Source organism: Mobula hypostoma, chromosome 9 (genome assembly GCF_963921235.1).
Source record: "Mobula hypostoma chromosome 9, sMobHyp1.1, whole genome shotgun sequence".
Taxonomy (NCBI): Eukaryota; Metazoa; Chordata; class Chondrichthyes; order Myliobatiformes; family Myliobatidae; genus Mobula; species Mobula hypostoma.
In genome coordinates this window covers 741,749-756,131 of record NC_086105.1, presented here as the reverse complement: position 1 = coordinate 756,131, position 14,383 = coordinate 741,749, and the positions used below count along the sequence as shown (strand labels likewise).

The 14,383-nt window shown below is 45.0% G+C and overlaps 1 protein-coding gene across 3 annotated transcripts in view; it reads left to right on the top strand.

Moving 5' to 3' along the window:
• The window catches only part of LOC134351437 (protein arginine N-methyltransferase 1-like), a 135,755-nt gene continuing 121,372 nt past the window's right edge, over positions 1-14,383 (top strand). Inside the window, exon 1 of one of the 3 annotated variants that reach the window (XM_063057558.1) lies at positions 1-631. In XM_063057558.1, coding sequence (XP_062913628.1) covers positions 563-631 — 69 coding nt within the window. In that variant the 5' untranslated portion in view covers positions 1-562. The remainder of the gene's footprint in view (positions 632-14,383) is intronic. The other 2 variants (XM_063057557.1, XM_063057556.1) reach the window with 2 other exon arrangements.

The following is a 14,383-nucleotide window of genomic DNA, read 5'->3' as shown; positions in this document are numbered from 1 at the left end:
TCGAATAGCGGAGCAGACTAGACGGGCTGAATTACCTTAATCTGCTCCCATATTTTATGTTTGTCCGGAGAATCCGGGTCAGGAAATTTGATGACCAATTATAGGGCATTTCCAAAGCCCATCTTTCACACTGTTTTAATGGACCGCTGCGAGCGCTGATGGTTACTGGTCGTGTGCCCTCGGAACAACAGTTCCTCAACACACTTCGTCCTGTCTAAACATTTCTACTCTACCAGGGGTGGATCTGTGGGTTTCAGTGAGAGCGCTTCCAACCCCAGAGAAGTCATTGGAGGAGTCTCCTAATCCAAGAATCATCGCGCACCTGTCGGCCTCTCCAAGGACTGTGGAAGAAAGTCACCATCTGTCCCCCGTTCCTGACCCGATCACTCCAGGTTCCAGCTTTCAGTTCGGGACGGGGCACCGGCTCTCTCCTCCTCCGAGCCTGTGTCTCGGTCCCCAGGGGCGGCCGGGGAGGCGGGGCGCCCTAAACCGCGCTGGTTACCGCCCCCGAGAGCGGAGCCGGGCGGCCGGCGCTGGTGTCGTTCAGCGGGCTGGAGCACCGATGGGAACCCGGCACTCGAGCCGGTGCATCCTCCGCCGGGCACCGCGAGTCGCCGAGGGTGGCACCGAGGTAGGAACTGGTGCGGGTGCAGTCTGCACGGATCTCTATCCCTTTCACCAGTCTGTCCCTGTCCGCGGTCGTTCTGTAATTGTTTCCGGTCTGTTCGGGCTCCTGTCGTCGCTCTCCTACTCAGTACTTGGTCTTTCGCGGCTCCCCGTAAGTATTTCGGTGCCGGTTCCTGTTTCAGCCCCGTTCCATCTCCCGCATCCCACGGACGGAGTTCTTCGCTCCTGGTGGAATCGTTGCGAGGGCTCCGATTACCGGTTGAGTCAGTTTGCGCGCCCAGAACGGGTCTCGGTCCACGGTCCGGCGCGTCTCTGGGGAAGGTGGTGGGTTTGCAGTGAGCAGAATCTGGGGCGCGGCGCTATTTATAGCTCGAAAAATGCAGGAAAACACTCGGTAGCAAAGTCAAAAATCTGAACCAGATCATTACTTTCTGGTACTACCGGCCAGGAAGTCAAACCTGGCATCTTCTACCCCTCCCGAATCTGCCCACGTCTTGGCGACTCTGAGCCAGTGGTTCGGTGCTCGTTACGGTCCGGGCAGATGCAAGCGGGTGTGTGGTTGTCTTCACCGCGGGCAGTGCCTACATTAATTGCCCCGAGTGGATGGGGGTGAGCCGACCCTTTGAATCCCCGCAGCCCCCCCTGTGCTGCAATGAGTTCCGAGATATCGTCTCGGTAATAGACGATATTTTTTCAAGTCCCCTTGTGGGTATCGCAGGGAAGTGTGCTGATGGTGATGCTTAAGTGCATCTCCTGCCATTATCTTTGGTAGTGGTAGAGTTGGGATGAGTTGGTGGGAAGTATTGTTCAACATATGGGACAGTAACTGTAGCACTGTGCACAATGGTGGAAGTAATGAATGTTTAGGTGACTCGGTGTGTCCATCCCGTGGGCTGGTTGGGCGGAAGGGTGAGGATCTGTGCTGTCTTATTCAATAAATACTACTGCTGGTATGGCTACTTTGTCCATACTGATTTTGAGCTTCTCCAGAGTTGTACTCATCTAACACCTGGGAAGTCTCCCATCACGTTCCTGACATAACTGGTGGAAAGGATTTGGGTTGTGAGGAGCAAGACAGTAACTGCAGCCTTGGATCAGCTCTTGTGGCCATGGTGTTATGTAGCTGGTCTGGTTGAACTTCTAATCAATGCTGATCCCCAGGATGTGGGGAGCAGAGGTAGTAATACCATTGAGTGTCCTGGGTGGGTGGTTGGGCTCTGCTTAAAGATCATCACCGGCTGGTGATATTTGTTCTTGAATATCAGTTGCTGTTAATGAGCTTGTTGACACAGATTTGCTAGATCTAGGCTGGGCTGTGTCATTTGCCGAGACATTCTACAATGATCATTGAACATTGCCATTTCTGATTTTACCTTTCAATCATGACGCATGGCCCTGGATGTTTCTGCTGTTCTTGCTGATAACCAGAGGCACTGCTGCAGCTTGAAAAGCAGCTGAGCCCCACCTCACTGAGCAGAATTAGAGAATGCAGCCATTTCTGTCTCTGCCAGCAACACCCACATCTCATCAATACACACAGATTAACCAAGCGTACATCCCATCTGCACAAAGTAGCTTCTATTTTCAATATTGCCATCTTACTTATTTTTATCCAATTAATTTCTCTGCTACCTCCTCCTAAACCATGGCATTAACAAAATTCCATTCAATATCCCATCTTCCACAAGATCTCTTTCTCAGTTCTGAATCAGCCCTACCCTTCAACTCCCCATTTATTACTTATGTGTAAACGAGACTTTTCAGACCTTTTTCTTTTATTCAATAATTTATTTTCATAATTAGTTTTTTTTTGTACTTTTACTTTCATTTTCAGTTCTTCTACACTTCCCTTGCCTTTCCACTGTAATTGAACAGAAAATGCTGAAAACACTCTGAAGGCCAGGCAGCATCTATAGAGAGAGATGGTTACTGATTAGATCTATGACCTTACATCAAATGAAACATTCTATTAGAAACCCATTGACTACACCATTTTCTGTCTCTACCAATGCGGCCTGGCCTGCTGATATTTCTGGTATTTTCTGATTTATTTCATATTTTGAAAATCTGCAGTATTTGCTTTTGGTTCCACACTAGATTATGAATCATACACTTATCATGATCTTCCTCTGCCTGTTTCATGGAACTATTCAGAATGCGCCATCTGTGGATGCCTTTCATCTAATCATTATGGGAATGTGGCTGGTCTAATTGATATGATAGAACCACACAGCAACACCGACCCTCCAGCTCAACCAGCCCATCAAACTATCTTATACTTATTTTGCCATTTCATTAGCCAGCCTTTGTCAGTCTATCTGAGCACAACTCTCCATCAGACAAGTTCACCTGTCGCCCATCCAGTGTTTGAATGTTAGCATGTTCTTGTTTCTTGCTGTTATTTTGCTAAACCTGATTATACCAAACCCCATTGAAACTGACTCCACCAGCAGCACTTTCGTCCCTGAACTAGACACAGAGCACAAGGTTGGAAAGACTGACCAAGGAGGTTCTTGGGAATTACAACCCCTCTTTGTCCTTAAGCAGGGTCTTGACCTGACACTGATTATTCCTTCGCCCCCAAGGATGCTACTGAACCTCATTTCTCCAGCAGCTTGCTGTTTATTCCAAATCCCAGCTTTTATGTTCTCTTTCTGCCCTCGAAGCCCTTATTTTCCAAGGATATATTAAGGTAATTAATACACTGCTTTATTGTGACTGTATAATTGCATACCTTTCTTAAATTTATCATGAAATTTCTTCTTATCAGAATCAGGTTTATTATCACCAGCATTTGACTTGAAATTCTGTCACTGTCACAATATTTGCTGGTTCAACTGTGCCCCAAATTAATTTAGCATCATTTCAACCTACTGCAGAGACAGCCCAGTTTAAGTAGGTCAACACTCAAACTGCAGGCTGTTGTAGTTCCCATCTGATGATGATGCAAAAAAAATCCTTCACTAGAAGAGGGAATATTTTTATTCTCTCTATATTTTAAAACTCGGGAAAATTCAGTTTAATGAGGCAATTTTATGGAAAAAATGGGACCCACAAGACCTGAATAATCTTGATAATTTTATTTGTACTTTACACTTCAATAAAACAGATTTTCAAGCCATATGTGCAGCAAAGAAAATGCTATATTTATTCATACATAACATAATTAGCATAAAGCACAGCTATTCAATAAGGGACATGAGAAAATATGTTAACAAAAACATGAAAATGTTAATGTCAACAAATTCTAAAGATCTGCTTTTTGAAAGCACATGTTGCAATTTTGCTTTTAGTGATTCATTAATTGGACATGTCCTATTATAAGGCCAGCATTTATTGCCTGTCTTATTACCTTGGGTAATTGGTGATGAAATATTTTCTTGAAGTACTGCACTGCTCAGAGTTTAGGAATTTTAGCAGCTAGGACTGGAGGACAGGACATGGGGGACAGGAATAGAGTCAGAGGGTCATAGAAAAGTACAACTCAGAAACAGGCCCTTCGGCAGAGGGATAGGGTTCCTCACCTTCACCTACCACATCACCAGCCTCCGTCTCCAGCGCATAATTCTCTGGAACTTCCACCATCTCCAACAAGATCCCACCACCAAGCATATCTTTCCCTCCCCCCACTTTCTGCTTTCCACAGGGATTACTCCCTACGTGACTCCCTTGTCCATTCGTCTCTCCCCACTGATCTCCCTGCTGGCACTTAACCTTGTAAGCAGAACAAGTGCTACACCTGCCCCTACACCACCTCCCTTACTACCATTCAGGGCCCTGAACAGTCCTTCCAGGTGCAGCAACACTTCACCCGTGAGTCTGTTGGGGCCACCTACTGTGTCCAGTGTAACAGTGTGGCCTCCTGTATATAGGTGAGACCTGACGTAGATTGGGAGACTGCTTTGTTGAACACCTATGCTCCATCTGCCAGAAAAAGTGGGGTTTCCCAGTGGCCACCCATTTTAATTCCACTTCCCATTCCAATGTGTTCATCCATGGCTTCCTTCACTGTTGTGTCACACTTAGGTTGGAGGAACAACACCTTATATTCCGTATGGGTAGCCTCCAACCTGATGGCATGAAGATCAATTTCTCAAACTTCCGGTAATGCTCCCCTCCCCCCACTCTACCTCTCCTTCACCATTTCCCATTCCATTTTCCCTCTCTCACCTTACTTCCTTGCCCACCCATCACCTCCCTCTGGTACTTCTCCCCCTTTTATTTCTTTATTTAATTCCCAATCCTCTCCATCCTGCAACCACGTTTCTGTAATGCCCAGTGAATCATACCTCTTTATACTGATTTGTGCCACAAGTTCACTGACCTTGTTAGTCCACTTGAAATGAATGTTAACATTGAATTTGCCTTCCTCACCACAGACTCAACCTGTAAATTAACCTTTAGGGAATCCTGCACCAGGACTCCCAAGTCCCTTTGCACCATTCTCCATTTAGAAAATAATCAACCTTTTCGTTTCTTCTACCAAAGTACATGACCATACACTTCACGACACTATTCTATCTGCCATTTCTTTGCCCATTCTCTTAAACTGTCTATGTCTTTTTGTAGCCGCTCTACTTCCTCAAAACTACCTGCCCCTCCACCTATCTTCATATTGTCAGCAGACTTTGAAACAAAGCCATCAATTCCATCATCCAAATCATTGACATATAACACAAAAAGAATCGGTCCCCACACGGACCCCTGTGGAACACCGCTCGTCACCAGCAGCCAGCCAGAAGAGGCTCCTTTTATTCCCACTCTTTGCCTCCTGCCAATCAGCCACAGCTTTATCCGTGCAAATATCTTTCTTGTAATTCCATGGGCTCATAGCTTGTTAAGCAGCCCCATGTGGCATCTTGTTAAAGGCCTTCTGAAAATGCACAACTTCAACCCATTTTCCATTGTCTATCCTGCTTGTTATTTCATTAAAGAATTCCAACAGATTTGTCAGGCAAGATTTTCCCTTGAGGAAACCATGCTGACTGTGGCCTATTTTATCATGTGCTTCCAAGTACCCTGAGACCCATTAAGCTTTTCAAATTTTATCCTTAACCCATGACCTCTGGTTGTAGTCCTACCCAACCTCAGCGGAAAAAGGCCCCGCTTCCATTTATCCTATCTATACCCCTCATAATTTTGTATATCTCTATAAAATCCCCACTCAATCTTCTATATTCTAAGGAATAACGTCCCAAACTATTCTATCTTTCCCTATAACTCAGATCCACCAGATCTAGCAACATCCATGTAAATTTTCTCTGTACTCTTTCAGCCTTATTGACATCTTTCCTGTAGGTAGGTGACCAAAACTACACACAATACTCCATATTAGGTCTCACCAATGTCTGATATACAACTTCAATACAACATCCTATCTCTTGAACTCAATACATTGATTTATGAACGCCAATGTACCAAAAGCTTTCTTTATGACCCTATCTACCTGTGACACCACTTTCAACAAATTATGGACCTGTATTCCCAGATCCCTTTTCTACCATACTCCTCAGTGTCCTACCGTTCACTGTGTAAGACCTACCCTGGTTGGTCCTACCACAGTGCAACACCTCGCACTTGTCTGCACTAAATTCCATCTGCTATTTTTCCAGCTGATGCGGATCCCTGCAAGTCATGATAGCCTTCCTCTCTGTCCACTACACCCCCAATCTTGATGTCATCCACAAATTTGCCGATCCAGTACAACCACATTATTATTCAGATTGTTGATATAGACGTCCTGAAAAGAGAACTTGGAGAGCTAGGCAGAAAGCTGAGAAACAAGACCTCCAGGGTAGTAATATCTGTCGGCCACCTGTGCCATGTGCTGGTGAGGGTAGAAACAGGATGATCTGGTAGAAAAATTCATGGCGAGAGGCTGGTGCTGGAGGCAGGGCTTCAGGATCTCTTCTAGGGGAGCTATGATCTGTACAAAAGGGATGGGATGCACCTGAACCAGAAGGGGTCCAATAGTCTTGCGGACAGGATTTTTAGAGCTACTGGGGAGGGTTTAAACTAATTTGGCAGGGGGGTGGGAACTGGAATAAAGGGACTCAGGATAGGATGGATGATAAAAAAGCAAAGATAGCATGCAGTTAGACTGTCGGGAAAGAGCAAGCAAATGACAGGACAAAATTGCATTAGGGATGCAGAATCAAAAAAGGTAGCAAATACAGTACTCAATGTGTTATACCTCAATGCATGGGGTATAAGAAATAATATGGATAATCTTGTACTATTACAGATTGTCCTGTGTGATGTTGTGGCCGTCGCTAAATCATGGCTGAAGGATGGATATAGTTGGGAACTGAATGTCCAAGGTTACACATTGTATTGGGGGGATAGGAAGGTAGGCAGAGGAGGGTGGCATGGCTCTACTGGTAAAAAATAGCATCAGATGGAAAGATGTGCTGTCAGATCGCAAGATGTTAAATCCTTGTGGGTTGAGTTAAGAAACTGCAAGTTTAAAGGGACCCTGATGGCAGGCCTCCCAGCAGTAGCTGGGGTGTGGACCACAGATTACAAAAGTAAATAGAAAAGGCATGTCAAAAGGGCAGCAATGGCTTTTTAGAGCAGTTTGTCATTGAGCCTACTAGCTACATTGGATTGGGAGTTTAAGGTAAAAATCCCTGAGGAGAAAGTGATCACAACATGATTGAGTTCAATTTAAAATTTGATAGAGAGAAAGTGATGTCTGACGTAGCAGTACTTCAGTGGAGTGAAGGAGTGGTATGAGAGAGGAGCTGGTCAAAATAAATTGGAAGGAAATGTTGGCAGGGATGACAGTGGAGCAACAATGGCATGAGTTTCTGGGAAAAATGAGGAAGGTCCACGACAGATGTAATCCAAAAACAAAGAAATACTCAAATGGCAAAATAGTACTACCATGGCTGACAAGGGAATTCAAGATTAATGTAAAAACAAAAGAGAGAGCATGCAACAAAGCAAAAATTACTGGGAAGATAGAGGATTAGGAAGCTTTTAAAATCCTGCAGAGAGCAACTAAAAGAATTATTAGAAGATGAAATATGAAAACAAGCTAGCAAATAATATCAAAGTGGATAGTAAAAGTTTTTTCAAGTATGTAAAAAATAAAAGAGAGATGAGAATGGATGTAGGACCACTAGAAAATGAGGCTGGAGAAATAATAACAGGGAACAAGGAGATGGCAGATGAACTAAATAAGTATTCTGCATCAGTCTTTACTGTGGATGACACTAGCGGTATGCCAGATGTTGTGTGTGAAGGAAGAGAAATGTGTGCAGTTACTATTACAAGGGAGAAGGTGCTCAAAAAGCTGAAAGACCTAGGGGTACATAAATCACCCAGACCAGATGAACTGCATCCTAGGGTTCTGAAAGAGGTAGTGGTAGAGATTGTGGAGTTATTAGCAATGAACTTTCAAAAATCATTGGACCCTGGCATGGTGCCAGGGGACTGAGAAACTGCAAATGTCAATCCACTCTTTAAGAAAAGAGGAAGGCAGCAGAAAGGAAGTTATAGACCAGTTAATCTGACTTTAGTGGTTTGGAAGATGTTGGAGTCAATTATTAAGGATGAGATTATGGGGTACTTGGTGACACAGGACAAGATAGGAGAAAATCAGCATGGTTTCCTTAAGGGAAAACTAGCCTGATGAACCTGTTGGAATTCTTTGAGGAGATTACAAGTCAGTTAGTTAAAAGACATGCAGTGGATGTTGTATATTTGGACGTTCAGAAGGCCTCTGAAAAGGTGCCACACATGAGGCTGCCTATCAAGGTAAGAGCCCATGGTATTACAAGAAAGTTACTAACATGGTTAGTGCATTGGCTGTTTGGTAGGAGGCAGCGAGTGGGAATAAAAGGATCCTTGTCTGGTTGGCTGCCAGTGACTAGTGGTGTTCCGCAGGGGTCAGTGTTGGGACAGCTTCTTTTTAGGCTGTATATCAGTGATTTAGATGATGGAAGAGATAGCTTGTTGCCAAGTTTGCAGATGATACAAAGATTGGTGGGGGGGGGCAGGGAGTGTTGAGGAAACAGGTAGGCTGCAGTAGGACAGACAGATTAGGAGAATGAGAAAGAAAGTGGTAAATGAAATACTATGTTGGAAAATGCATGGTCATGCACTTTGGTAGAAGAAATAAATGTGCGGACTATTTTCCAAATGGGGAGAAAATCCAAACATCTGTGATGCAAAGGGACTTGGGAGTCCTTGTGAAGAACACCGTAAAGGTTAACTTGCAGATTTAGTTGGTGGTGAGGAAGGCAAATGCAATGTTAGCATTCATTTCAAGAGGTCAAGAATACAAGAGCAGGGTTGTGATGCTGAGGCTTTATAAGGCACTGGTGAGGCCTCACCTCAAGTATTGTGAACAGTTTTGAGCACCTCATCTAAGCAAAAATGTGCTGGCATTGGAGAGGGTCCAGAGGAGGTTCACAGGGATGATTCCAGGAATGAAAGGGTTATCACACAAGGAATGTTTTATGTCTCTGGGCCTGTACTTGCTGGAATTCAGAAGGATGAGGGGGGGATCTCATTGAAACCTTTCGAATGTTGAAAGGCCTAGACAGAGTAGATGTGGAAAGGATGTTTCCCATGGTACAGGAGTCTAGTTCAAGAGGGCGTAGCCTCAGGATAGAAGGGCGTCCATTTAAAACAGATATGTAGAGAAATTTCTTTAGCCGGATGGTGGTGAATTTGTGGAATTTGCTACCACAGGCAGCTGTGGAGGCCAGGTTGTTGGGCGTATTTAAGGCAGAGATTGATAGGTTCTTGATTGGACATGGCATCAAAGTTTAAGGGAGAAGGCCGTCAAATGGGGTTGAGGAGGGGAAAAAAGGATCAGCCATGATTGAGTGGTGAAGCAAACTCGATTGGCTAAAAGGCCTAATTCTGCTGCTATGTCTTCTGGTCTTATTACAAACAAAAACAGATGCAGCACGGATCCCAGTGGCACTGCACTAGTCAGAGAGACAACCATCTTCTAGTACTCTCTGGCTTCTCCCACAAAGCCAGTGTCTAATCCAATTTTCTACCTTGTTTTGAATGCTGAGCGACTGAAACTTTTTGATCAACCTCCCATGCAGGACCTTGTCAAATCCCTTGCTAAAGTCCATGTAGACACCATCCACTGCCTTGCCTTCATCAACTTTCCTGGTAACTTCCTCGAAAAACTCTATAATAGATTATAGATCTACCATGCATGAAGCTATGCTGACTATCCTTAATCAGTCCATGTCTATCAAAATATTTATATATATGGTCCATAAGAATACCTTCTAATAACTTTCCCACAGCTGATGTCAGACTCAATTGTCTATAATTTCCTGGTTTATGTTTAGAGACTTTCTTATGCAGCGGAACAATGTTGGGTATCCTCTAATCCTCTGATACTTCTCCTGTCGCTAAGGATAGTTTAAATATCTCTGCTAGGGCCCAGACAATTTCAGCACTTACCTCCAGTAGTGTCTGAGGGAACAATTTGTCAGGCCCTGGGGATTTATCCACTCTGATTTGCCTTAGGACAGCAAACACCTTCTCCTGTATAATCTGTGTAGGGTCCATGAAGTTGATACCACTTTGCCTCACTTCTTTCTTAAACAGTGGAACACCTTCCAATCCTCTGGTACCTCTCCTGTTGCTAAGGATGTAATATGTACAGGGTCCATGAAGTTGATGCAGCTTTGCCTCACTTTTGTAGACTGTGTCCATCTACTGAGTAAATACAGATGCAAAAAAATTATTTAAGATCTCCCCATCTGTTTGGCCCCACACATGGAATTCCATTCTTAACTTTCAGAGGACCACTTTTGTCCCTTGCAATTCTTTTGCACTTAACCTATCTGTAGAATCGCTTAGGATTGATTCTCCTTCACTTTGTCTGCTAGGGTAACATCGTGCCTTCTTTTTGCCCTCCTGATTTCTTCCTTAAGTGTTCTCTTGTATTTCTTGTACTCCATAAGCACCTCATTTGTTCTTCTCTGCCTATACCTGCTATGCAACTCCATTTGTTTCTTAACCAGGACCTCAATATCTCTTGAAAATCAAGCTTCTCTACAACTTTTATATTTACTTTCTGACAAGCACATACAAGCTTTATACTCTCAAAATTTTGCTTTTGCAGACCTCCCACTTACCAAATACACCTTTGCCAGAAAACATACTGTCCCAATCCACACTTGCCAGGCCCTTTCTGATACCATCAAAATTGGCCTTTCTCCAATTTAGAATCTCAACCCACAGACCAAATAGAGCTTTTTGCGTATTCAATTTGAAACCAATAGCATTCTGATCACTAGATGCAAAGAGTTCCTCAACACACACTTTTGTCACCTGCCCTGTCTCATTCCCTAAAACAGATCAAGTAGCACACACTCTCTTGTTGGGACTTGGCCAGTGAAGGAGTGGAGCTTTGAGCCTTTGACTCAAGAGATTCTGGCAATTTTGGCAGTTGGACTGTGCAATCAAGTCAATCAAGATTTGAATAGCTCAGCAGAAAGCAGTTGATTAGACAATCAAGATTTCAATAGCTTAGACTCAGCAGAAAGCAGCTGATTGGGCGATCGAGGTCAGGTGACCAAGCAGTTTGAAAAGCACAAACAAGTAAATAGAGGGGTAGCTCAAGCGGAGCGGCCACTGTGTGAGTGGGCCAGTGAGTGAGTGGAGCTTTGAGGCTTTGACTTGAGAGGCTTCGACGAGAAGAGGCAGAGGACAAGTTTGCCCCATGTTAGGCTTTACAATGCCTCCTGAGATGGTGATGTGCCTCTCCTATGAGATGTGGCAGTCTTGAGGGAACTCCCCTCTCCCGCAGAGTCACATCTGCCAGAAGTGCATGCAGCTGGGTGATATGGAAGACTGTAAGGAATCTGAAGCAGCAGCTGGATGACCTTCGACTCTTAAGGGAGAATGAGGCAGTCACAGATGAAAGCTACAGGGAGGTAGTCACACCTAGGCTGCCGGAAGCGGGTCATTGGGTGACAGTCAGAAGGGGGAAAGCGAAGGTGAGTAGACAGGTAGTGCGGAGCACCCCTGTAGCCATTCCCCTGAATAATAAGTATACCGTCCTGGATACTGTTGGCGGGGACGACCGACCAGGGGTGAGCCATGGTGGCAGGGCCTCTGGGACTGAGTCTGACCCTGTGGTGTAGAAGGGTGGGACAGAGAAGAGGAGAGCTGTCGTCATTGGAGATTCTATAGTCAGGGAAGCAGACAGGAGATTTTGTGGACGTGAAAAGGACACCCGCATGGATTGTTACCTCCCGGGTGCCAGGGTCCAGGATGTCTCTGACCATGTGCACGACAACCTGGTATAAGAGGGAAAGCAACCAAAAGTCGTGATACATGTTGGCACCAACAACATAGGCAGGAAGAGGGATGAGGTCCTGAAGTGTGAGTTTCGGGAACTAGGCAGAAGGCTGAAGAACAGGACCTCAAGGGTAGCATTCTCAGGATTGCTGCCAGTGCTACGTGACAGTGATGGTAAGAATTGGAGGAGATGGCAGTTGAATGTGTGGCTGAAGAGTTGGTGCAGGGAGCAGGGTTTCAGATTTTTGGATCATTGGGATCTCTTCTGAGGAAGGTGGGATCTGAACTCGAAGGGAAGAAATATCCTTGCAGGTAGGTTTGCTAGCATGGTTCGGGAGGGTTTAAACTAATTTGTGAGGGGGATGGGACCCAGAGCGATAGAGCAGTGAAAGAAGTGCATGGAGTAAAGCCAGGTCTAACATATAAAGAGGCTTTGAGGAAAGAGAAGCAGAATAAATGGTGTAAAGATAGTAAGGTTGAAGGGCTAAAGTGCGTGTACTTCAATGCAAGAAGCATCAGGAACAAAGGTGATGAACTGAGAGCTTGCATACATACATGGAATTATGATGTGGTGGCCATTTTAAAGACTTGGCTGGCGCCAGGGCAGGAATGGATTCTCAATATTCCTGGATTTCAGTGCTTTAAAAGGGATAGAGAGGGGAGGAAAGGGGAGGAGGGGTGGCATTACTGGTCGGGGATACTATTACAGCTACAGAGAGGGTGGGTAATGTAGCAGGATCCTCTTTTGAGTCAGTATGGGTGGAAGTCAGGAACAGGAAGGGAGCAGTTACTCTATTGGGAGAATTCTATAGGCCCCCTGGTAGCAGCAGAGATACTGAGGAGCAGATTGGGAGGCAGATTTTGGAAAGGTGCAAAAATAATAAGGTTGTTATGGGTGACCTTAACTTCCCTAATATTGATTGGCACCTGATTAGTTCCAATGGTTCAGATGGGGCAGAGTTAGTTAAGTGTGTCCAGGACAGATTCCTGTCACAGTATGTTGACAGGCCGACTAGGGGGAATGCCATACTAGATCTAGTATTAGGTAATGAACCGGGTCAGGTCACAGATCTCTCAGTGGGTGAGCATCTGGGGAACAGTGACCACCACTCCCTGGCCTTTAACATTATCATGAAAAAGGATACAATCAGAGGACAGGAAAATTTTTAATTGGGGAAGGGCAAATTTTGAGGCTATAAGACTGGAACTTGCGGGTGTGAATTTGTCCCAGTAAGGAAGATAAAGAATGGTAGGGTGAAGGAACCATGGGTGACAAGTGAGGTGGAGAATCTAGTCAGGTGGAAGAAGGCAGCATACATGAGGTTTAGGAAGCAAGGATCAGATGGGTCTATTGAGGAATATAGGGAAGCAAGAAAGGAGCTTAAGAAGTGGCTGAGGAGAGCAAGAACGGGGCATGAGAAGGCCTTGGCGAGTAGGGTAAAGAAAAACCCCAAGGCATTCTTCAATTATGTAAAGAACAAAAGGATGACAGGATTGAAGATAGGATCGATTAGAGATAAAGGTGGGAAGATGTGCCTGGAGGCTGTGGAAGTGAGCAAGGTCCTCAACGAATACTTCTCTTCGGTGTTCACCAACGAGAGGGAACTTGATGATGGTTAGGACAATATGAGTGAGGTTGATGTTCTGGAACATGTTGATATTAAGGGAGAGGAGATGTTGGAGTTGTTAAAATACATTAAGATGGATAAGTCCCCGGAGCCTGACGGAGTATTCCCCAGGCTGCTCCACGAGGTGAGGAAAGAGATTGCTGAGCCTCTGGCGAAGATCTATATGTCCTCGTTGTCCACAGGAATGGTACCAGAGGATTGGTGGGAGGCGAATTTTGTCCCTTTGTTCAAAAAGGTAGTAGGGATAGTCTGGGTAATTATAGAGCAGTGAGCCTTGCGTCTGTGGTGGGAAAGCTGTTGGAAAAGATTCTTAGAGATAGGATCTATGGGCATTTAGAGAATCATGGTCTGATCAGGGACAGTCAGCATGGCTTTGTGAAGGGCAGATCGTGTCTAACAAGCCTGATAGAGTTCTTTGAGGAGGTGACCAGGCATATAGATGAGGGTAGTGCAGTGGATGTGATCTACATGGAATCTAGTAAGGCATTTGACAAGATTCCACATGGTAGGCTTATTCAGAAAGTCAGAAGGCTTGGGATCCAGGGAAGTTTGGCCAGGTGGATTCAGAATTGGCTTGCCTGCAGAAAGCAGAGGGTTGTGGTGGAGGGAGTACATTCAGATTGGAGGGTTGTGACTAAGGATCTGTTTTAGGACCTCTACTTTTCATGATTTTTATTAACGACTTGATGTAGGGGTAGAAGGGTGGGTTGGAAAGTTTGCAGATGACACAAAGGTTGGTGCTGTTGTGCATAGTGTAGAGGATTGTCGAAGATTGCAGAGAGACATTGGTAGGATGCAGAAGTGGGCTGAGAAGTGGCAGATGGAGTTCAACCCGGAGAAGT